At 46.0% G+C, this 24,427-nt stretch overlaps 7 protein-coding genes across 7 annotated transcripts; 3 read left to right on the plus strand and 4 right to left on the minus strand.

Annotated features, from left to right (window-relative positions):
• Positions 1-160: 160 nt before the first annotated feature.
• Positions 161-2,659, minus strand: H6S33_007022 (uncharacterized protein; the record flags this gene model as incomplete). The annotated part of the gene is made up of 1 exon (XM_044838654.1): positions 161-2,659. The coding sequence occupies one exon, from the start codon at positions 2,657-2,659 to the stop codon at positions 161-163; it is 2,499 nt and encodes an 832-aa protein (XP_044689186.1).
• A 57-nt stretch (positions 2,660-2,716) lies between these two features.
• Positions 2,717-3,643, minus strand: H6S33_007023 (uncharacterized protein; the record flags this gene model as incomplete). Its single annotated transcript, XM_044838655.1, has 1 exon — positions 2,717-3,643. One exon carries the CDS (start codon positions 3,641-3,643, stop codon positions 2,717-2,719), a length of 927 nt encoding a protein of 308 aa, XP_044689187.1.
• Positions 3,644-3,717: 74 nt separating this feature from the next.
• H6S33_007024 (uncharacterized protein) lies at positions 3,718-4,947 on the minus strand (the record flags this gene model as incomplete). The annotated part of the gene is made up of 1 exon (XM_044838656.1): positions 3,718-4,947. One exon carries the CDS (start codon positions 4,945-4,947, stop codon positions 3,718-3,720), a length of 1,230 nt encoding a protein of 409 aa, XP_044689188.1.
• A 4,066-nt stretch (positions 4,948-9,013) lies between these two features.
• H6S33_007025 (uncharacterized protein) lies at positions 9,014-9,202 on the plus strand (the record flags this gene model as incomplete). Its single annotated transcript, XM_044838657.1, has 1 exon — positions 9,014-9,202. The coding sequence occupies one exon, from the start codon at positions 9,014-9,016 to the stop codon at positions 9,200-9,202; it is 189 nt and encodes a 62-aa protein (XP_044689189.1).
• Positions 9,203-12,517: 3,315 nt separating this feature from the next.
• On the plus strand, positions 12,518-13,259 carry H6S33_007026 (uncharacterized protein; the record flags this gene model as incomplete). The annotated part of the gene is made up of 2 exons (XM_044838658.1): positions 12,518-12,706; positions 12,768-13,259. The coding sequence occupies 2 exons, from the start codon at positions 12,518-12,520 to the stop codon at positions 13,257-13,259; spliced, it is 681 nt and encodes a 226-aa protein (XP_044689190.1).
• Positions 13,260-15,592: 2,333 nt separating this feature from the next.
• H6S33_007027 (uncharacterized protein) lies at positions 15,593-18,899 on the plus strand (the record flags this gene model as incomplete). Its single annotated transcript, XM_044838659.1, has 3 exons — positions 15,593-16,011; positions 16,072-17,675; positions 17,749-18,899. 3 exons carry the CDS (start codon positions 15,593-15,595, stop codon positions 18,897-18,899), a joined length of 3,174 nt encoding a protein of 1,057 aa, XP_044689191.1.
• Positions 18,900-23,236: 4,337 nt separating this feature from the next.
• On the minus strand, positions 23,237-24,081 carry H6S33_007028 (uncharacterized protein; the record flags this gene model as incomplete). The annotated part of the gene is made up of 2 exons (XM_044838660.1): positions 23,237-23,829; positions 23,892-24,081. The coding sequence occupies 2 exons, from the start codon at positions 24,079-24,081 to the stop codon at positions 23,237-23,239; spliced, it is 783 nt and encodes a 260-aa protein (XP_044689192.1).
• Positions 24,082-24,427: the final 346 nt, after the last annotated feature.

Here is a 24,427-nt window from a genome sequence, read left to right on the forward strand (position 1 = left end):
ATAATGACTAATACCTTCGCGTAACAGAAACCAAAAGAACATAACAGAAATCCCCATTACAAATCCTAATTTCACTACACAATACCTCCTTCCCTCGTTCCAGTCTATCAACTAGCCAAAATACATAGCTGCCGTTACAGATCACGCCCCTCTCTAAGGCCTACCTCCTGGTAGGCTTAGGCTTCCCTGGATAACGTTCGTGAAATCGTTTAACGATATCAGGTGAATGCTCAAGGTCCGATAGTGGTTGCCAGGAGGCTTCATCATATCCCGTATATCGTACCAAATACTCAAATTTTCCTCTTCGTTTTCTCGAATCCAAGATATCCTCGACTTCCCATTCTTCCTCTCCTTCGATTTCAACCGGAGGTGGTGGCAACTGTTGTTGTCCCGGTAAAGGATCGTTCGCATCGGGTGACAATAGCGAAACATGAAACACTGGATGAATTTTCATTGACCGAGGAAGTTCCAACTCGTAAGCATAGGGATTGACAATGCGCTTAACGTTATAAGGTCCAATACGTTTCCAGTCGAATTTCTTAGAAGGTCGCTTTGTTAGAATATGACGGGTCGATAGGAAAACCTTATCTCCTAAATAGTATCGAGGAGCTGGAGTTCGATTTCTATTGGCTGATTCTTCTTGTATCCTTTGCGCTCGAAACATCTCTTCCCTTAGGAAATCCACTACATCCTTCATTTCCCTTGCAATACGGTTCGCTTGATCCTCCGCCGTCGTTCGACCATGTTCCAAAGGACCAAAAGTCATTCTTGGATTTCTTCCCGAATTGGCATAGAACGGGGAGACCTTTGTTGTTTCGGAAGCATGGTTGTTCGTCGCAAATTCAGCCATTGATAGCATTCGAGCCCAATCGTCTTGTTGATAGGAAACATAACTTCGGAGGTACTGTTCCATTACGGCATTAATTCTTTCCGTTTGTCCATCTGTTTGGGGGTGAAATGCGGTAGAGAATTTTGGTGATATTTCCAACCGATCACAAAGCGACCTACAGAACTCTGCAACGAACTGTGTTCCTCGATCGGATACGATAGTATCTGGTAATCCATGTAGCTTCCAAACGTTATCGATATATAGCCTCGCTACTTCCTTTGAATCTGCCTCTTTAGTCGTTGGTATTAGATGTCGCATCTTGGTTAATCTATCCACCACAACTAAGATTGCATCGTATCCATCGCTCTCAGGAAGATCAGTGACAAAATCCATCGATATATCCATCCATGGTCCTTCAGGTATCGGCATAGGTCGGAGTACTCCGTAAGGTGCATTACGTGGTGCCTTGCTACGGACACACACATTGCAATTCCTAACGTATTGATCAACATATTTTCGCATTTGTGGCCAATAATATTCTCGGTTTAGAAGTTCCAATGTCTTTGCTCTCCCCGGATGTCCTGCGGATGGTTTATCATGGTATTCTTTCAAAAGCCTTAGTCGGAGGTCATCGTCGTCTGGTACATATAGCATGCCTCGGTAAAGCAACCGACCGTTGTTATCTTCCGTACATTCGGCAAGTGAGATTTTATTTGAGTGGCGAATGCCATTCCGAAGCATATTGAGGACCTTGTTTGGGAAACTATCCACTTGGTAAGCTTTTGAAAATAACTCCTCTACGGTGGACGCTCCTTCAGCGGATTCATTTGACAAAGAACCCGCGAACAAACTTAGCTTGGTATCCAAATTTTTTCGCTTCAGAATCACTTGACTCTGATGCGTCAACCGTTCATCCCCCTCTTTAGGTAGGTCACCTGACCTCCTAGTCAATGCATCTGGTTTTGTTCCTTGTTTCCCTGGCCGAAATTGTATAACGAAATCAAAGCGTGAAAGAAATTCGGACCAACGGGCTTGTCGACGATTTAACAATTTTGTTGTCATAAAATACTCAAGATTCCGATGGTCCCTAAGAACTTCAATTGGGAATTGAGCTCCCTCCAGGTGGTGTCGCCATTCTTCGAAACATCGTATAATTGCTAAAAGTTCTTTGTCATAGATTTCGTAGTTACATTCTGCAGGAGAATGTTTCTTAGAAAAGAAAGCAACTGGATGTAGGATTCCTTCATTGTCGCGTTGAGATAGGATTCCTGCTGAAACATAGTCAGATGCATCGGTTTCTATTACGATTTTTCGATCCGGATTAAAATGAGCTAGAATTGGCGCCGTTGTAAACATCTTTTTCAAAGTTTGAAATGCTTCCTCCCTTTCATTCGTCCAATCAAATTTAATATTCTTCTTCGTCAAGGCTGTAAGTGGAGCAACAATTTTCGAATATCCTAGAATGAATCGCCGATAGAAATTTGCAAATCCTAGACATACTTGAACATCGCGAAGATTTGTCGGTGTGGTCCATTCCGAAACATCAATAACTTTCTTTGGGTCCATTCTATTTCCATTCGGAGTAAGAATTAAACCGAGATATTTCGTTTCCTGAACCATAAATTCACAATTTTCAGGTTTAAGGTGAACATGATTCTTATCAAGTACTTTTAGAACCTTTTGAATGTGTTCTTTATGTTCTGATAGAGTTTCGGAATAGATAAGGATATCGTCTAAGTATGCCGTTACGAATTGGTCGAGATAGGGACGTAAAATATCATTGATCCAATGTTGAAATATAGCAGGGGCATTAGCTAATCCAAATGGCATTACTGTATATTCAAAATGTCCATATCGAGTTCGAAATGCCGTTTTCCATTCATCTCCCTACGCTATCCTGATTTGATTATATCCCCAACGTAAATCCAACTTTGTATAGTATTTTGCTCTTGAAAACTTAGCTAGGGTTTCCTTTAACAATGGTAACGGATATCGATTTTTAATTGTAATCGCATTTAGGCCTCGATAGTCAACACAAAGTCGAAGAGTTCCATCGTTTTTCTTCACGAACAATATAGGTGCTCCCGCTGGTGATTCGCTGGCTCGAATGAATCCTTTAGGTAAATTTTCATCAAGATATTCCCGTAGTGCCTTTAATTCGATTTGAGACAATCCATATATAGGTCCGTATGGTGGTCGTTTGCCTTCTTCCAATACTATTTCAATATCATGGGATGGTCGATGGGGTGGAAGAATGGAAGCATCGTATTCTTTAAACATATGGAGACGATGATGAAATTCCTTCGGTACTAATTGTTCAATGTCGACAGTAGATTTTTCAGTTGCTGAAACAATGACTGTGTGGTATTCCGGTAGGGGAATCGAGATGCCATGAACAATAACTGCAGTTCCACTGATTGAACAGTGCTGATGACAGTTTCGAGAGTCAAAAACAAGTAGATTTTCTTTTGGTCGAATCGTAATATCATGTCGTCGCATCCAAGGTATCCCCATCACAATCGGATAGTGTCCTAACTTTGTCACAAAACATGGAGCTATCTCTCGATGACCATGAATATCCAGCGAAACATCGACAATATGAGTAATTTTTCCTGACGTAATAGGCCTCCCGTCTATAACATCTACATGGCGAGGTATTTTAAGGGGGGTCATGGTGAGATTGTTGTGGCGTGCAAAAGATTCATCAATAAAAGCATATCCTGATGCTCCGGTATCAATAAGGGCGTAGGTAGGTATGAACGAATTTTTATTCTGTGAAATCGAACAAGTTACTACAAGTTGATTTCCATCCATTTCTTCCTCAGATACCGAAAAACCAGAAATACACATCCTAGAAAAATCCTTAAATGGTCCCTGAGCTAAGCCACTTAGTGCAGGGACAAATCTTTTGCCGACTCGTTATCGCTTCCAGCGTTTTCCTCCACCGTCAATGCTGCTCCCCTCATCACAGGTCTCCTTGGCTGATTTCCAGTTGCCCTCGCTTGGGGGCAATCCCTAACCATATGTCCGACACCTCCACAATAGAAACATCGGCCCTCAGCTAAGCGGGCGTTTCTTTCGGCAGGGGTAGGGCGACGACGTCCTCCAGACAGGTCCATGGGTACATCACCTCCAGGACGGAACGAGGGGTGATTATCAGTGGCAGGTGGGTTGACAGCAGGGGCAACGGGACGGGGAGCAGGAACAGGATTTGTTGGTAGAGGATGCGGAGCCGGGGTTACAGCAGTAGTCCAAGGTTTTTTACTACCTCGCTTAGCTTCCGCCGCCCGTCGTCGGTTATCCAACCGTTGCAAGAGTGTTGCACAACCATCTACCGTTGCGGGAGTCTCATGGTGTATCATCGATTCATACAGTTCCCCATTAATTCCTTCCATCAAAGCTTCAATCCGAGAGACTTCATCCACACCCGACTCAGCAGCATACCGTTGAAACTCAGCGAAGTAGTCAGCGAAAGTTTGAGTGTGTTGTCTGATATTTCGGAGATTTCTCCTAGCTGTACGCATTCGATCGGGGTCCCCAAAAGCTGTATCCAGAATTTCATAAAACCGTGTCATAGAAGGTAAGGCAATACCTTCTTCTCTCATGTACTGTAAGAATTGATTGGCAGCAGCGCCTTCCAATCTGCTGAACGCATACGATAGCTTAGACTGTAGTGTAGGATAGCGATCAATATTTCCCAGTAACTTGATTTTCATTTGTTGCTTAAATAAGTGTAACCTTTCTCGATCACGATCCCCCCTAAACACATCGGGATCCGGGAGTTTCTCCGACCGATAGGTGGTACCTGTAACTGGTGGCGCTGGAGGTACAGGTGGAGCATTGTTTCCAATAGGTTCTTCGTCAGGGGCCACAACCTCAACAGCAGTTCGTTGAGCTCGGGCAGCAGTAAGATCTCGTTCAAATATCCTTCTTGCCCTCTCAGCCTCCGCTTCTATCTCTTGTAAATCCGCTGCATATTGAATGAGACTATTTTGACACTGTTGAAGAAGCGCATAAGCTTCAGCTCCGACAACGTGATCGACCTGTGGATGCGCTTCAAAAAATCTTTGGAGGTTATCGTTGAGTTGTTGATAATCGACATGGACATGTTCCGACATTGTAGACTATGGTGTTGTATTGGTTGGCGATAGAGGACGCAACCTACGTATCACGGGGACTATAGGCGATGGACTGTGGTGCCAAGGAATACAACCTAGGTAGTGACGTAGACGTGGACGTAGACGTAAAGGTATACTTTGACTATGGACTATGGGGTGGCTCTACCTGGTATGATAAAACCAGTTGGAACCATATGACGTGGTGCGGACAAAGAATAGTATTCGTGGAATAAATACAGAGGTTGGGTAAAGAAAGAAGAGAAGAAGGAAAACAAACAAAAGCACAAAACAACGCCCCCTTATATATCCAACCATAGTCCAATAATGACTAATACCTTCGCGTAACAGAAACCAAAAGAACATAACAGAAATCCCCATTACAAATCCTAATTCCACTACACAATACCTCCTTCCCTCGTTCCAGTCTATCAACTAGCCAAAATACATAGCTGCCGTTACAGTTTCACACACAAAGTACTACCTATCTCGGCCTCATCATCGAACCCAATGGCATTAAAATGGATCCAAGGAAGGTGGATACAGTGAAGAATTGGACCGTCCCCAAAACACTTAAGGATGTGCAAGCATTCCTGAGGTTCGCTAACTTTTACCGCCGATTCATACGTGGGTTCTCGGAACTGGCTTCTCCCCTTACCAGACTGACACGCAAGGACATACCGTTCGGATGGACACCCGAAGCCCAAGCTGCCTTCAACGCTCTGAAAGAAGCCTTCACAACCGCTCCCATCCTCACCCATTTCGACCCCGAGAAGGAAATTACTGTCAAGACCGATGCATCTGACTACGTCTCTGCCAGTGTATTCTCTCAATACGATGATAATGGTACCCTTCGACCCATCGCGTACTGCTCAAAGAAGCACTCCCCCGCCGAATGCAACTACGAGATTTATGACAAAGAATTACTGGCGATCATTCGATCCTTTGAAGAATGGCGACCGGAACTTGAAGGGGCTACACACCCAATCGCCATCATATCCGATCATAAGAATCTCGAATACTTAATGAGCACTAAACAACTCAATCGGAGACAAGCATTCTGGGCGGAATACCTCTCACGGTTTAATTTTGTCATCAAATACCGACCAGGGAAACAAGGAGGAAAACCGGATGCACTGACAAGGAGATCAGGAGATCTCCCTGCAGAGGGGAATGAAAGGCAATTACACCAGAGTCAAGTCGTATTGAAAAAGGAGAATCTTGAAGCAAAGCTAAGTTTGTTGGTGGGTTCTTTGTCAAATGAACCCGCTGAAAAGAACGCCTCACCGAGTATATCATTTGATGAAGGATATAACGCTGACCCATTCCTACAAAGGATACTGGACATGCGGAACAAAGGTGAACGACAATCAAAGCACATATCACTTGCCGAATGCACCGAGGTTGAAGGCAGATTGCTCTACCGAGGGAGCATATATGTACCTAACTAGGACCCTCTTAAACTCCGGATCCTCATACTGTACCACGACGCTGTCTCCGCCGGACACCCTGGACGCGAAAAATGTTTGAACTTAACAGTCGAGACTACTACTGACCCCTGATGTGGAATTATATTGTCCGCTATGTCCCGAACTGCCACACCTGTCAACGAAGTAAACCCAACACCCATAGAAAACTCGACGTACTTCGACCTTTACCGATTCCCGAACAACTATGGCAAGAGGTATCAATGGACTTCGTTACTGGCCTACCGGAGAGTGAAGGGTACGATGCAATTATGGTAGTTGTTGGGCGGTTAACAAAGATGCGACATCTCTTACCCTGCAACACCACCGTCAACTCCGAAGACGTCGCCCAGTTATACCTGCGAAACATATAGAAACTCCATGGGCTACCCACACATGTCACCTCCGACCGCGGCTCGCAATTTACAGCCAAATTCTGGAATGCTCTCTGTAAACACCTCGGCATCGAAGCGAGAATGTCCACCGCCTTCCACCTGGAGACCGATGGCCAAACTGAAAAACTGAACGCTGTAATGGAACAATACCTACGCGGATACGTCTCATACCAACAGGACGATTGGGTTAAATGGCTCCCTATGGCAGAATTCTCTGCCAGCAACCAGGTTTCCGCATCCACTAAAGCTACACCATTTTTTGCGAACTATGGCTTCCACCCCCGGTTTACAGTGACGATCAAACCGCTTGACAGGACCCCACCGAGCCTCAACGCTAAGGACTTCGCTTCGAAGATGAAGGAGCTCCACGAACAGCTACGTTCCAATATCCGTACGGTGCAGGACCAACAAGAACAAGCTGTTAATGCGAAACGAACGCCGGCCCCACGCTACAATATTGGCGATATGGTGTTTGTTTCAGCAAAAAATATCCGAACCACCCGTAACTCTCGAAAGTTAGACTGGAAGAAGCTGGGAACGTTCCCCATCAAGGAAATCATATCGCCGTATACGTGCCGAATCGACCTGCCTAGGGGTATGAAAATGCACCCCGTGTTCCATGTATCGTTGCTAGACCCCGCTGCAAATGATCCTGTCCCAGGGCAAATCCAACCACCACCCCCACCTATCATCGTTGAACAGAAAGAGGAGTACGCGGTTGAAGAAATCCTGGACTCACGAGAAACCAAGAATAACGGCCTGCAATATTTCGTTAAATGGGCAGGCTATACCGACCCCACCTGGGAACCCACCGCACACCACGACAATACCGCCGCCGTTGATATCTTCCATAGACGCTACCCTGACAAACCCAGACAATTGGAAGTAAAAGTTAAGGTTAAGGTTCGGAGGAGCTCGCGCTTGAAGGGAGGGGCTACTTTCATGGATCAATTAGTGAATACACTGGGTTACAAGGAGTTGGATTAGTTAGAAAGGTTCTATTGAGTTCTATTGGGTTCCGTCGGTTATAAGTATATGAGGTACCTTGGATTTGTCATCGCTGAGATTTTCTTGAGTATATTTGGATGTTTCGCTCTTGTTTCTGTTCTCTTTCTCTTCTTTCTTTTGATACGCAACGTCTTCTGTACCTACGATGGCTATTACTATATAATATTATCTCCTCTTCTTTACCCAAGGAGACCACCGTGCCGCTGCTTCCCTTGTCCCGTTGACCCCTACCAATGCTAGAGCCCCTCAGGACTCCTATCGCAGGCTCCCATACCGACCTCTACTACCCCATTCGTACCCTGCGGAATACTTGCTACTCGGCCCCTTGAGAGTCTTCTGATTCATATCCGTCGTATATTGGTACAGAAGGCCTCTGATCTCAGAATAGGGGTGTACTCGAGTTCCACTGATACTTCCCCTGATTCAAGAGAGGGGAATATAAACTCCCAACTTAGAACTAACCTATGTTGTGATGCAATCCAGGTGTGGTAGTGTTTTGTACAGTCTGAGTATCCAACTATTCTTTCTTCGTACACTCGGGGTACTAGTTTGCTTCCTGCTGGCTTAGAGTTTCTGGGATTTGGACATAGCATTTCTTACTGAACGGTTGGAGGTGTTGGATACTTGGCTTTATTCCTTTCAGGGCCTCATAAGATGTCTTTCCTTTGAGTGTATTATGAGATAGCCTAATTTTGAGGTAGACAGGTTTTGAATATGCTTTGCCCCTATAACGACTTGGGATTGTGCATGATAATGCACTTGACCATTGTAGTTACGATCCTATTGAATCGTTCTGTAACTCCGTTTGATTCTGGAGTGTATGGGGGAGTCTGTTCGTGAACTATTCCTTGTGAGTTGATGTTACGAACCTTATTTCGGCCTAGCCCCAAAACTACGAAACGGATCCGTTATGCGAAAGGGAGTGAGTCATCATAAGTCTCCGAGAGTTTCCTTGGTATTAGTAATCGGTTGTTATCGGTTGTCATTTCCTTTTTATATAAGAGTCTCTTACCCCCTTGTCTATCTTTCCTTTCTTCTCTACGCAACATCCTGTATTATACTTTGAGTTATTACTTTGGGGGATTTACTTCGCTTCACTACACACCTCATCTAAAGTCATGTTACGTCTGCTATCCCTAAAAGACTATCTCTATTGCCATTGCTATTCTCTTGGTCCTCTCGACCATCGCTGCTCCCCTCATGGCCATCGTTACCTTTGCTGTCTCCCCCTCAGTCGTAAAGACCCTTATTGCCTTCGCTGTCTTCCTCGTCCTTGCACGAGTCACCCTTTGTGCCCTCGCAAGCATTGCTGTCCTCACCCTCGGGCAAACTCCCTTGATGTCTCTCAACCCTTATACCTATGCCTCGCCCATAGTTCTTTACAGTTGAGGTAGTCCATCATAACCTTGTTGATGTATTCACCATCAGCATCCGTCCTGAATCTCAGTATTGTTATTTTATACTGTTTTTCGATTTTTATGACGTAGTCTCTGATGGCTTTCTTTGCATCTTCTTTCCACTTTAGAATATATATCCAAAAAAATTAAATATAATCGTCGATGAAGGACATATAGTACTGAGATTTCCCTTGTGACTGTATGCTGAACTTTCCAGATATGTCTGAGTGGATTAGTTCGAATGGTCGTTTGGATCTAGTACTGATTGGTAAAGGTTTCTTGTGTATGCTTTGAGATAGTGCACATTGGCTGCAGTGGAAGTCTTCTGGCTTGGGAGATAGTTTTTGAATATCATCATAGAAGTTTTCTGGGGCCGTACGGTGGCCCAAAGCTTATTGTTATTCTTCGTAAGAGGTCAAACGAACTGTATTACTAACTATTTGTACATTCCAAAGTGACCTTTCCAATTTTGCCCACATTATTCCCTTACCCTTTTTCGTGACCAATTTTCTTCCTGCTCCGGACTTTGTTCTAAATTCTTTTTTGTCGAGTATGGTCTCGGAGACCAATTCCACATTTCCTAGGGTTGACACCAACAACATATCGGTGAGGAGTATGGGATCTACTTCTATTGGGAAGGTGGCAGTTGAAACTAGCGCTTCCCATTCCGGTGATAGGGTACTTGATTCCATCAGCTATTCGGATGTTGCTGATGTGAGGTTGGGTATCGATGAGTTGATCTTTGAAGGTATCGATGTGAGAGGTAGCTCCAGAATCAAGGATCCATATAAGGGGTTGGGATTTGTGGCGTACTATCACGATTGTGGTTGCAGAGTCATGGATTGGAACCGACGCTGAATGATCCTTTCATTTCCCCTTCTTGTTCCAGTCCCATTTCTCATTCTGTTCTTTGAACTTTCTGCACTCCGTGTATTCATGGCTTTTGAATGATTGGCCTCCTTTCTTGCACCAGGTGCATTACTTGTAGCTTGATGTAGTATTCTTGGTATAAAACACCTTGTTGTTCTCTGTAACAGGAGCTTCCTCATAGAGTGCGAGGAGTCAATGGCATCACTCTTCGTAGGTAACATCCTGTTTGGTCTGTATGTTATCGATGACTTTGCTCATCGATTTGAGTAGCGAGCTGAGAAGAAATACTGCCATGGCTTCATTGGATCTGTTGAGAGGTAGAAGTGCCTCAGCAAGTTTGTGGTCTACACTTTAGCATCTGGTCTTGAGGATTGTCCAGTTCGTGTTGAAGGTTTCAAGGTACTCAGCTAGGTTCTTGTTTTCTTGCATCTTTGTGTCTAGAAAATAGCTGAGGAGGGTGATCGTGGTGTTGGGTGAGACACGATGTTAGAGTTGTTCCAACCCCTGTCAAGCTTTCATGGATCGATTAGTCAATACACTGGGTTACGAGGAGTTGGATTAGTCAGAAAGGTTCTATTGGGTTCTATCGGGTTCTGTGGGCTGTTGGTATATGAGTCACTTTGGATTTGTTATCGCTGGGGTTTCCTTGAGTATATTAAGGGGGGTTGTTTGTACTTCTCGTTCTTTTCCTTCTTCTTTCTTTACGCAACGTCTTCTGTATCTACGCTGTTTATTGCTATACAATATTATCGTCCTCTTCTTCCTTTAGAAGACCACCGCCTCGCTTGCTCCGTGTCCCGTCGAACCTTACCAACGTTAGAGTCTCGTAGTGCCCCTATTGCGAGCTCCCATACCGCCCCCTATTTCACTCCTCGTACCCTGCGGAATACTCGCTACACACCCCCTTGAGATTTAGGACCCCTATTGCAGGCTCCCACACCGGCCTCTACTACCCCCTTCGTACCCTGCGGAATACTCGCTACTCGCCCCCTTGAGACAAGCTTGTTATGCACTTTCAGCGGAGACGACTCTTGGTTGTATATCTTCTGCTATAGCACCGATGAGAAAGCTGTGCATTTGTTTGCGAACCTTCTTGATCTTGGTAGTGGTTAGCTTGGTGTCATTCGCTTAAGGGAGCTCTATACTCACCACTTCCCAATAGTCTACACCATCGAATCTAATCCTCAAGATATTCCCCTAAGTTTGGTAGTTGGATTGTCCCTTGAGTTTGGAGAGTCCATCAAACTTTATACAAATGTTACTGGGAGCGACCCTATTGTCTAAAGACTTCATCTCCACAGGTTCTTTGGATGATTCTCCATGTTCAGCCATAGTGTTTCAAAGTATGAGTGATTTGATCGAGGTGGCTATTGTATAGTCCCGATTTTAGTTGGCAAAACCTGGACTCATAACTTGAAGTTTGGAGTGCAGGAGAAAATGACTCGAATGTGGTTTGAACATGTGAACTTGTGAAGAAATATGTTTCGTAGACAGGAGATTATACTATTGCGCCGCTGAGGTTCCAGCGACAACTGTGGGAGTTTATCGCTCCTTATATATAGATAATCCTAATACTATTTAATCCCTATATTGCATAATCCCTGGCACTAAGCCTCATCTGAAACTCTTGTTTCTATTATGAGTCATTCCTTATACATGAGTCATTACCATACACAACCAATATCACATTGCCCTATTTGTACACCTCTCACGATATCTCTGGATTTCTCCTATATGTGTATGGCATTGTGTGACGATGGTGCTCATGATATTGATTATCGTATTTGACGAGTTTTCTCTAATGGCGGATTTATTGTAATGAGAAGATCGTGTAGATGTTGTAGGACAATGGGGTCAGCTGGTAAGCAAATTCTTCACTATTGTGGCAGCCGCGGTAGTGGGATGGACTAGGTGGGGAGATGAGAGAAGGGCGAAGAGAGAGGATTTAGCCAACCCGTACAGCTCAGCACATGTAGCTCACTAATGCAGCTATTTTCATAACTGTGTATAATGTAGAATACTGCCAGAGATGAATGGGACTTGATACAACTATGTTTATCTTTTAAGCTCCCTCGAAATAATTGGCCCACCGCCTCAAAACATTTTCCAGTAGCGCTCAACATTCCCATGAGAGCAGGAGATCCAATGAAAGAAATATACTCCTATCTGAACTCTCCGATTTCGTTTATCTGACAAGAGATAAAAATCCATTCAACAGCCCTAGCACTGTGTTCCCTTGCTACTCAAGCGACTGTTGAATTCATCCTCTGCGGCCGGATTACGTAATCCTAAGGTAGCCTATCAATTGAATTGGATCGACAGGTCGACTGACTGGTGGCCTGAAGTTTGACCTGCTTAATCATCCACAACCCTGCACGAGCTGCTGTTGCCATAGTACGTACTGCCCCGCTCTAGCTCTGCAAACCACTTAACGACGATGTTGGAAGCCAACGAAAGCCCCGCAACATCGACGGAAGACCCTCCACCCGGTCCGTCAGAGGCCGACTTTAAAAGTGCTCTTGATTCCCTGACCTTCCTCGAAGAGAAGGTCCTCTCGATGTGCACGAGCTCACCGTGGCTCGAGGGATTTTTCTCTAGGATATATCTCGAGGACCCTAGTGCTGTAGTAAGCTCGTAACACCTACCCTTCCCCTGAAGCTTACTAGAGAAACTCACAATGGCACAAGGCTAGCCGTAACATTGATTGTGGGGACTACCGGATGCTATCCACATATGTCCGGAGGGTGGTGAAGGAGGAGCACGATGTCCGTGAAATGATGCGACAGAAGGAACTCTCTCTGATTGGGAAACTGGAAAATATGGAACGTGATGTTCAAAGCCTCAAGGAGGAGAACGCGACACTGCGGGAGGAAATAGAGAAAGACCGAGAGCTGATCCAGAGGGCGAGGAGGGAGATGGAGCTGAAAGAGAGGGAGATGGAAACTGAAGGAGTACAGCTACGAGCAGCGCAAGAACAGGAGATACAGCGATTTAAGAGAGAGAATGAGAAGCTGCGAGAGGAGATAGAGAAAGAAAGACAGCTGATACGGGAGGATGTGAGGAGGGAGATGGAGCTCAAAACGCGGGAGATTGGAATTCAAGAAAGGACGCTACGAGAGGCGCAGGAACTGGGAGAGAGGGCGAAGATGGATGCGGAGAGGCTTGTGGCGAGAGATTAACGAGCTTCTGACTTGGTGGTTAAAGGAAACAAAGGTTTAAGCCTACGGGGTATCGTGATGGGATATATTGCTGGCCGGGTAGAGCGGGAAATATGGGACATTGAATTATGTTGTGGGGGAAGGGCTTGGCGTGGAAAAATAAGGGATGTACATGATATCCCATTCTTTAATCGTACAAGTGAATGAAAATATTTAGGGCGATGCGGGGTAGTTTTTAATAGGTCTGAATAACTGAAATCTCTGTACATTCCCACCTCTCTCGCTGGCCGAAGATTATAGTCGAATTTAGTGACAAGGGTATTTATTATATCACACCAGACTCTACAACGGAGGTCACGAGGAGCGCGTATGTTATTTTGCAGCAGAAATTATCGCGTCAAGATTTCGACTGGTAAAATACTTGATTCTTGAATCATGAGATTAAGGCAAACGCCTAACTCCAAAATCAAACCTACCCTGGAAGACTTGAGATAGAGTAATGTGGTCAAGACTCGGTTACTCAATTCAAGCTAAGTCGACGCTGCGCAGTTGGTGAGTGGGCTGGCTCTTTCCTGATTGAACTCGAGAGTTCGTGGAAAAACCGGGGGTTTTCGGTATAGGTTTCACTTCTTGAGTGAAGGGCTTATCCAGGAAAGTTTTGTATGACCTGACTTCCTGGTTTGGAGTAGGTATGAGCGTAAATATCGCAGAAACCTGTCCTAGTCAAAGTACCTTTTGCTCATTCTGTCAGCGGCAACTGCTAGAATGCGAGAGAATTTAATCTTGACGTCGAACGAGTACCGCAAATCTCGATACCTGCTGTTTTCTTTCTAAAGGTGAACCCCCCGAATCACCGGTACGCCTGGCGCGGCTGGCACGCGGTGGCGCGTAGCATGTGGCGTGTGTGGTGTGGCGCTTCGCTAAGGCGGGATTTAATCGGCGGTACTTTACAACAACAGCAAGCGCATATGTCGTAGACAGGGGCTTGTTTTAGTTTACATTTCGTTTTTATCCTCCTAGCCGTCTCTTCACGGCAGTATATTTCCGGTGACTTGCAGATTAAACCTCGGTCTAAAAAGGCTTATATTCCCATCTCCGCACAGACCTTAAGACTAATTGCTAGCCTCAAAGCGGAAAGAAGCACCTCCGGAGGTTGATGTAGGTCACAGCTAGATCGTGAGATGCTACGGTACCCAACCTTAACTCCTGCAGCACTAGTACCATCATCGAGATTGGTCTTGGCAGGCGGGGATGGATGACACAAGACGGAAGTAGTTATCATGTAAGGTCGAAACCCCTCCCTCCCGGGAGGCTGGGCACCTTGGGGTATTTCCAGTTATGGCATCTTGGAGGTGCGGAACCGCGCATGAGCCGATCTTTGTCCTAGGGTTTTACTAAGAAGGGGAATTCTGACGAGAGGTAGGGCCGAATCTGAGATATGTCTACCAACCTGGTCTAAGCTTTAATGGTAAGAGTGGAAGTGCCATTTACTGTATTATTTTTTTCCGGAGAAGTTACAACTTGTCAGAGTTGGCATGTCTTCAAAGTTACCTTGTTTATTACTCCTTAGCAAAGAAATAAGATTTCCTAGAGTATACCTCTGTGAAGTCCAAAGGGGTGACTAGTCCTAACGGGTCCTTTTCATGAATCAGTCTCTAATCTCTCCCCCGGTTTCTTCGTGGCGCCGCCAGTACCCACGAACGATTGTCAGCCTGGCAGACTAATTGGTCAATTGATTGAGAACTCATGGTGGCAGACGATAGACAATCGCTTATTAAAGCATTGCGCAATACTCGCGCGTGAATTAAATGGTCGGTGCAACAAAATGCTTACTAGAACCTCCGACCTTTTAATTAACGATGGGTACTTGACGAGTCAAATATATTGCCTGTGGATAGACAGATAAATGCATCGAAATAATACCCAACGGTGGATTAACTCAATTATTGTGTGAATCATGCTATGAATCCATTTATTAGAGCGGAGCCGCTAATGTACATGTAGGTAACCGCAATCTGGAACTAGCTAATTTGGGACTAGTACACAGCTCTTGGGAGTTTGGCCGGAACATGTGGCGTAGGAGGGGTCATAAAGTCTCTCTGTATCTAGCCGTTCTTCTTCTGTTTTCACAAGAATTGACTACTATTTTCGTCTCTGTACCTTCTCAAACCCGATTACGTAAATTTTGCGTTACGGTGAGCACCGGTGAATGGTAGGTCTTGGCAAGGCCAGCTCGCCAAAGCCATCGCGTAGAGGACTTGGCAGGTGGGGCTCTTGCCGGCTAATATACCAACCTCTCATGTCAGTGACACCGTCAAAACCAAAAACCGACACCCAACCTATAAGCTTGCGCTATGGAAGCTGCCGCATCTATCATCGGACTCGTCGCTATTGGCCTAAAAGTATACGTCACATTGGAAGGTTTTGTGTCCACTTGCAAGGATGCACCAGAGATTGCTAAAGTTACCCGCGATGAAGTCCGAGACTTCTGGTATGCTCTCCACAGGCTTCGTCCTTTCGTCGAGCGAACAGCGGATATCACTCCTCTGGGAGCAGCGGCAACAGACGCAGCACAGCTATCCCTCACACTTGGGTCCTGCATGATTACCTTCTCGGAGGTGGAGAAGCTGTTGGATCGTTTACTTCCCAAGGCTGAGATGAACTACATTGGTCGAACTAGGTGGACCGTGTCTGGCGCAGGCCTCACTCAACTCATGAAGCGCATACAACAGCATAAGAATACCTTGAACCTTCTGTTGACAATATGGATGAGGTAAGTCGACGCGCCAGAACGAGAACTCCCCAACCTGAAACTGATGTTATGTGTATATAGTGAATCATCGGCACAGACCGAACAAGCCATTGACATCCTGAACGACCTGTTGAGGGATCTCCTGGGCACCAAGGAGCAGCCTACAACGCCAGACTCGGCTGCCCAACTTGAAGCCATCACATCTTTACACGACCCGGATGCTCCGATTACAAGTAACGAGGCGCACATGTCCTTCTGTGACGACAACGCATCAATCTTGACAACGTCCACTTCCCTTACGACTCAGTCCAAACACTCTCTCAAGTCTATTCTCCTCAAAACGAAACTTTATAGTGATCCCAAGCTTTTCGAAAGCTCGGGATTCTCAATATCAACATCGCGGCGTCGTGGGACACAGTGGTCTCAGTTCACTGTGGGCTCAAACACTTCAGTATTCTCGTTACCTTTCACGGACTTCGAAGGATCGGGATTATCCATTGCGGAGGAGGGTAACGTATCACAGATAAATGTCCCAGTAGATCAAGGACTACTGTATAGACCTCATTGGTACCCTAGTCTACGTCCCATTCTATCACCTCTTTCCACGAATGATACCCGGAACCAGAAAATAAGACGATCCTCCAAGGACAGCACACGTCCTATATCCATTCCGCCCCGCCCAGAGTTTGAAGAAGATAGTTTTGACCTCTTCAGGACCAGGGACATGGAAGAGGTATCCGAGCTCATACTCTCGGGTAGGGATCCTGATGGGGATCTTCTCTATCACGTTGCCAACAAGAGTGCTGTCTTGGCTGAACTGATATTGGATCGAGCATGTGGCCAAAATTTAAAGCCTGCAGTATTTCATCCTCTTTTGAATGCTGCTATAAGCATCCGTTATTGGGAGCTTATTGATATACTATTTAGGCGTAATCAGATACCTGAATCGGGGTTGATAGACCCCAATTGGCGACAGGTTATGTTGCGATATGCGGCGGAGAGTATCCACATTGCACATGCGCTGTGCAAAGGTCCCATTCCTGCAACTTTCTTGGACTTAGCCATCGCCAGCGATGCTTCAGACGACTTGGCTCCTCTGGCATTTGCTTGTATGAGAAGAAATGTCAACATGGTCAGGTTCCTTCTAAATAACGGAGCCGATGCGCTGGAAATTCCTACATCCGGTGTAACCGCCTTACACCACGCAACTCTTCCTCCGGATATAAACATTACAATATTAAAGATGCTCATTGATAGAGGAGCGGATATCAGGTCTCTACATCATGAGAACGTCCCTTTATTACATTACCTCATCACATATTACTTTCGTGGACCGTGGGAGCCAAATGTGCACGAGCTATTCCGTTTCCTACTCACCGCTGGATGCTCAAGTTCACTCACGGACCATAACGGCACTACCGCACTATCACATGCCACGATATTGAAAGATCGGAGGGCAGTGGAACTTCTTCTGGATTACTCAAGTCCTAGTTTAGACTTGGAGGCGAAAGATCTAGCTGGTGATACGGCACTACACAAGGCGTTGATGTATCATGATTATTTATTCCGTGAACTTCCCTCCTTGCTACTTAGACGGGGTGCCAGTGTGAATGCCACCATGAGCGATGGCACTACTCCACTCCTTCTCTGTTTGTGGCACAGCGGCAAACAATCATACACCAATCGTAAGTGTAATGAAATATTGTTTTAGTTAAGCTTCTTGCAGACGACGGGCTAATCCTTGAACTTGAGAATTAGCAGCAGCAACTTCCTGGCAGGATACGCTTCTTCCGTCATCGTGTATTCCTTTATTGGAAATGATGATGTTTCGTGGGGCGGATATCAACGCTAGGGGACCCCAGGGTTTTACCCCACTGATCCAAGCCATAGACCGTCATGATCCAGAGTTGGATCCTGGACTAGTTCGATTGCATTTTCTGATTGGGTCTGGTGCATCACTTTCGATCACCGATGACCATGGCGACAGCGCCCTGATTCATGCCGTGAGGAAGGGCGATTTGGACCTACTCAGACTACTGTGGATGAGCGGTGTGGATCTTGAGACAATCAATAAATCCGGCCGAAACGCATTGCACGAAGCGCTTCATAATAATCTACTTCAAGTCGTGGAGCTATTGCTCGAGCGAGGTGCCAATATTGAGGCAAAAACAGAGGATGGCAGCAGCCCACTACTTTTTTTCATCCGGCACCATTATTACAATGGCCCCCGCCCCTCCGATGCCCTCTGTCACACGGACGAAGAACATATCCAAATGATTGACGCCCTTTTAAACCATGGAGCTGATGTCTCAAGAATAGTTCCCAGAGGAGAGAGTGCCTTATACGACCTATTTCAATCAAAATCGATACTACGACTTTTCCAGGTACTCGTAGACCGAGGGTTTTCCTTCCATGTTGAGCCGACCGGGAAACGTACCATCCTGCTGGATGCTATGATGAATCACAATTACGTGCATGATAAACAGCTAGAGGTCCTTGAATTTGTCATTGAAAATGCGCCGTCACTGTCGGTCACCCGCGATCACCTCAGCAGCGCCCTCGTATTTGCCACCACACGCGGTCGTCTAGACCCAATGCGGCTCTTGCTAGACAAGGGTGCGGATCCAAATGTGTGGAGTATATCAGGTCAAACTGTACTCCACATCGCTGTTGCTTATGAGAATCACGTAGCTGCCAAACTTCTTCTTGACAAATTCGCCGATATCGACGCAGTTGATAATAAAGGTCGAACGCCTCTATATCATGCCATCGACAACTATGCGAGTTACGAGCTCATTGAAGTACTGGCTAGCCATGGGGCTACGATAACAGAGCCAATTCGTGCCCTTCTCCCGAGTCGTCCCTGGCTGATAACCCCGTCGTTAAAACGGTACTTCGAATATATTTGACACTTTATCCTCTTCGGGAGGATCAGTGTACAGACAATAGAATAAACTTTTATTATCTTTATCGTTTATCTTTATCGTTTATCTTTAATTCTCTGTTTATGTATTTCTTTCGCTATATCCATATGGGTCAGGTGCATCGCAAGGTTGGGTCTCTCCTGGTGGTGTCGGTTATTTCCTGTTATTAACCTTTCGAGGGTATTTGTAAACGGGCTATAGCAGACTTGGACCTCACTGTTTTCCGATGCTAAGGATAGTTCATGTTCAAGCCTTCTGGCCTTTTCATACATAAATCAAGCTTCAGGTCATGATATTTCATGTACTCGTTGAGCGAAACAATGAAACCTAAGGCACTTGAGATCCTACTGTTGCTCCTTTTATAATACTTGTTTCCTATGGAGTGTGAAGAAAAATCTATGATCCGTATTATATTATATATCTTTCATTATATACTATAATTATTTGGCTAGTTATCCTCATATCGAGGATAAAAAGGGTACCGGAGGTCTCCATGGCGTCTAGTCTTACTTTTATATCCACCCCTCCCACGTCCCATTCCGTGTGCCTACGTATTCATTCAGTACACTAAAATCTCAGCCGAGATCTGCCTCCAAACACAGAGGTTTAAATAACACTCAATATCATAAATTTCACATCTTGTTACATATGTTCTCGCCAAAGGCCACCTACAACACACGATTTCCAACCCACTTCTATGAAGCAGAACACTTCAGCGCGCGGGCGTGAAAATGCATAGTCTTAGCATTGGCAGGGCAGAAGATCGCGACAAATCAATGAAACGATGCACTGCCGGTATAAGGGCTCTGGCGGAAGTACTCCTGTCGCTTTACCGGCACTTTTACTGATACCTTTCCGTGCCATAAAAGGATGGTTCGTTGATCCACGGCTTTATATATCGATACTTTTCCGTGTATATTACACCAATATGCCTCACCCATGACACCCACAACACTTATTTCAACCACCTTACCTCTAACAAGCTACTAACGCTTCTACGAACAACCTTCTCTTGGTAACTATGTCTCCAGTATTCATTGATAGTGACTCCACGACTCCGCTAGAGGCGGACAGATCCAAGTGCCGCGTTGCTTTGCTCGCCCGTGCAAAGGGATATGACGCTTCGAGGTGGTCGGGGTAGCAGTAAGGACTATATTTATACCTACAAATTTGTATTTTTGCCACATATATACATCAGTTATATCAAAGTGGTATAGAATATGGACTGAACTGCACTGGAGAATCCGGGGATGCTTAGGTTATAATTTCGGAAGGATATATTATCCTCGATAGGAGGTTACAGGGGTTGGGGGTGGGAGTGGTGGTCTGGATATCCGCTCATAGTGCCTTTGTCGCCCGCGCATTTTTAGGTATATAAGGGTCAGTAACTCAATTGGGATGATCAACTATCCCGTTATCATGTTAACTGGTTGCGAAGGTATATATGCTCCGTCAAAAGAAAATACTGCAGATTTAAGCCTGAGGTGAACGCGAACCTGCAGCATTGCCGATGTATAATAAAATCTATACCATTTAGGCCATCAGAAGAGATACTTGTTCTCGCCTTTGTCAGCCTATCATTTAGGATACTGGCGGAAAAGATTGTTTATCCCTTCTCCCCTTGATGATCATCTCCGAATTTTAAACAGAAAAATTCACTAAGCCCGAAAAAGGTGGGCTGAACTTTGTTAACCTAGACTGCCTATCCCGATAAACAACCATGAAATAAGAAAAGAGTACAACTTTGCCTACCCAAGTCCCATAACACTCCCTGAATCGGGTAAAGCGAGCACCGTACACTAAATAATTTTACTGTAGAGGAATGCCACTAATATTCCACTAATACTATAGTTACCTACCCTTTGAGTAGCTCGAAGCAGTGGGAGGGAGGGCTGGATTATGCATTGAATTCCCCTTCCACGAAAAGTCACTATTGTTAAACTACCGTACACGCCCTCGGCCCACCCTTGCAACTCAGCCGCAGCCGCAGCCCAACCACACCACCCCATCCCCCCCGCAGGCCCCCGCGACGCGAAACGCCCGGAGGAGGAGGAGTGGAAATGAGATGTCGTTGTTGTGGTACAGCGAAGTGATAAGGATAAGGATAAGGATAAGGCACCACCATCGCTTCGCGGCACGGGCCGAGAGGGCGACGGTACCTGCATGAGGTCCCTGCATGAGACGCGTGGCTGGACCTGCATATGCCAAGCGAACGTCGCAATCCTAATCAGTGAGCACCTGAATGCGGGATGGAATGACTACCGCCAAAACTCGAAAAATTGGCTATCTCCGTCCAGGGATTACCACTTGAGTGATTGGTTGAATGGCATCGATCTGCACCATAAGTTTCCCGTACAAGTAATTTTGATCTAGCCAATTTTCGAGTTATGGCGGTACATGTACCTTCCCCGCCCGCCGCTGTTGCAACTCACGGAGCCTTAATATGGTACATGTTTCCACCTCCTCACTGGCCCCCGCCCCCCACCCCCGCCGCCGCGCCGGCCAGTGACACGCCCTGCCGCCCACGACAGAAAAGCGACACTCATTTGAGGCGCCGCAGTGGCGTCCGCTCCAGAGCTCTGAGCCTCATCGCTGGCGATATCACCTGCTGTCTTTGACGGTGTTTGCGATGCTCGATTCCGGGTATGATGCGGGCTGCTTAAACCACTCCGCGCTACAGAGAGGCGGGTGTAGCGTGCGGTCGTGTATACTTATTGACCCATTCCCCGACGGCAGTGGAGTGGTACATTTTGTATTCAAGGTGTTTTCAGAAGGGGTGTTTAACGCTTTATCGCTCCACAGTGATGAGGTAGTAATATCAAGGGGAAACAAGGATTGTTCATCAACGGATCTAGATCCTATGGCGAAGTTGTGAGGAAATTGGATTAACTGCACCTTGGGATCTTAGCATATCTTGGCACAGACCAATGATACATCTGTATTGATCATTTCTGAACAGTACAAGCTTCCTCATTCACATATTTGGGTATAATTGCGGCTTGGGTGCAGAGTGCTATGGCTCCGGATCGCTTGTAGACAGTCGGCCTCGTCACAAAACCAGAAGGTCTTGGCACGACAACCACCAAACACTAGCCTGGATGAGAGCTCAGGGTCAGGGTTGCACCAATGGTGGAGAGATTCGACAATTGCTGTCCTTTAAGAGGAGACATACAGGGGAAGAACACAGATATGGAACTGGTGGCAACGTGTTTTCAGCAATGAGATGATGACACTATGTACAATTACGTGGCAGTAAGCGAGGAGGATAAATCTGGGGGAAAGGAGAGAGCCTCTTCTCTTCTCTTCTCCTCTCCTTTATGGCTGCAGGCAGGCTCGAAGAAATCTTACAATGCGATTCTTCTACTTCTATATTCTCGTTTAAATTCTCTCTGACTGTAACTGAATGGACAATTTCACAAGCACAAGTGATCGGTCCGGAGTCATATCAAATGCAGAAAAGTTGCAACTTATATTCTTTCATCCTAGACTATAGCCGTGGCACTGCCCAAAATAAGTAGAAAAGACAACTCTCAAAACCGAAGAAATGAAAATGCAGTTGACCTAAAACAGAGGCTCTTGAATAAATATAACATCACCTCACTCTATCACTAAAAATGTTTCTAGTATTGATCCCACGGGGTAGTCTTGAAAGAACTTTTAGTCAGGCTACGCAAGCTGATAAACGACTCTACCACAAGAAATAACCTCGCTGTCATGAGCACCAGCAAAAGAACCAGGAAAAAATATCTCCTCCAAAACCTCTGGACCAATCTGTATAACTCGGTAGACAGAACCCGGGGGAGAACACAACGGATGGTCCCCCAAAGCCGGGTGAGGATATCCACAGACAAGTGTGCAGCCCAGTAGGAGTGACAAAGGAGCCAAAGCCAGTAGGGAAGGGAAATCCTACCTCTGTACGACATCAATCTCGCACGGGACTCAAGAAGCCAGGGGGTAAGAGGGATCACCCCTACGAGTATGCTGGAAACGCGCCAAAGAACACATTCCACCCTTGTTGGAAAGTGTGTATTCCATGCAGCGGCATGGCAGGCGCCATAGATAATTGGGAGCCATGACGCAAAGCCGCCTACACCTTCACTTTCGTGATCCGGCAAATAGCGGTCTTTCCAAACACGTCCCCTATCCTTTAAAGAGTCTTTCTCAAAGGTCAACGTCCAGGATAGGGGGAGCTTCCCTGCCTTTATGGCCGCAGCCGCGGATATGAGAATTCCAACGTCGATCTTATCAAGAGTTATCGTAAACTCGGTGACTTGATCCGGTTCCCAGTATACTCTTATCTCACCGCCCACAATGACCGTCTGTCATTGCGCAACTTGGATATGGGGTGTAACCGACGCACCACTAGGCTCGACCGAGCCTCGATGGAATATGATAGAGCCTCGGGGAAGAATATCATGGGTATTAGGCGTGCCGCCAAGGGAGAAGACACTCCTTTCCTCGGGGATGAAGATAAAATTGGTATCCGGTATGGCGGGAGAGGAGGATTGCGGTATTCTCTCGCTCTCACTATTAATACTAGATGCCTGGGGCTCGGCCGACCTTTCCGTTTGTTCTCCACCATCGTCGACCTCCGGGGGCACCGGATCTGTATGATGCGCAGGCAAGCTGGCGTATTCGATATGAAGCTTTGAAGAGAGGTGTAGCTTAGCATAATTGACCGAAATTAGGCTGGCCAGTTCAATGTCTGTCGTGACAGCTACCTGTTCGGCGACGTCTAAAGGCTTTTTCATCCAGCATGCGTACATGACAAGCGTACATGGTACGTGCATCAAGATGTGGATCTCGAGTAGTGTAACGGGTAACCCAACGCCCAACCTAGCTGTAGATTGGACTCCAAGCCATACAGCTTGGATACAAACCAACAACTTCGCGATTAGGTCTGATTTGCCTTTATCTGTTCCGGGCCGTTGGCGGATTTGACGGATTCGCCAATGCAGCACCTACCCCAACCCTAACCAAGGAGGAGCAAGAACTCAAAATGCGCCTCCGAGCCGAAAGGGTACGAAAGGTCGTGGAGCTCTACCTTCTCAAAGGTTCCAGGACAGTCCGCTGCTGGTACGATATCACACATGGCTTTGGCATCTGGTATGGCACTGTTGGAGAGGATGGGGAGTATGAGTTTTACAGTGAGGATGAAAAAGACCATTATGATTGCGATGAGGTGATTATTTGTTGGTGTGGCGCTATTCTCATCGGCGAGGCTGGTGAATGTTGTGGACGCGGGGGTGCCTAATAGTGGAGATAGGCAGGGGAGATTATACAGTGGGTTTCACACGCGTAATTTATAAGACTGTGCTTGCGCTTCTCTAGGCTAGATCTTGGCTCTCTCGACATTAACATCATATCATACATTAGGGTCGGAACGGGGGTTTTCATAAGACTATTTATTACGAGCGGAAATTTATCAGTAAATGCATCAATTTTATGTTAGCAAAGACGCTGGTGGATGCGTTAAGTTCTGTATGGTAAAACAATTCAAATCGGTGGGTTGA

This window comes from Morchella sextelata (assembly GCF_020137385.1).
Source record: "Morchella sextelata strain SCLS chromosome Unknown scls_22, whole genome shotgun sequence".
Classification (NCBI taxonomy): domain Eukaryota; kingdom Fungi; phylum Ascomycota; class Pezizomycetes; order Pezizales; family Morchellaceae; genus Morchella; species Morchella sextelata.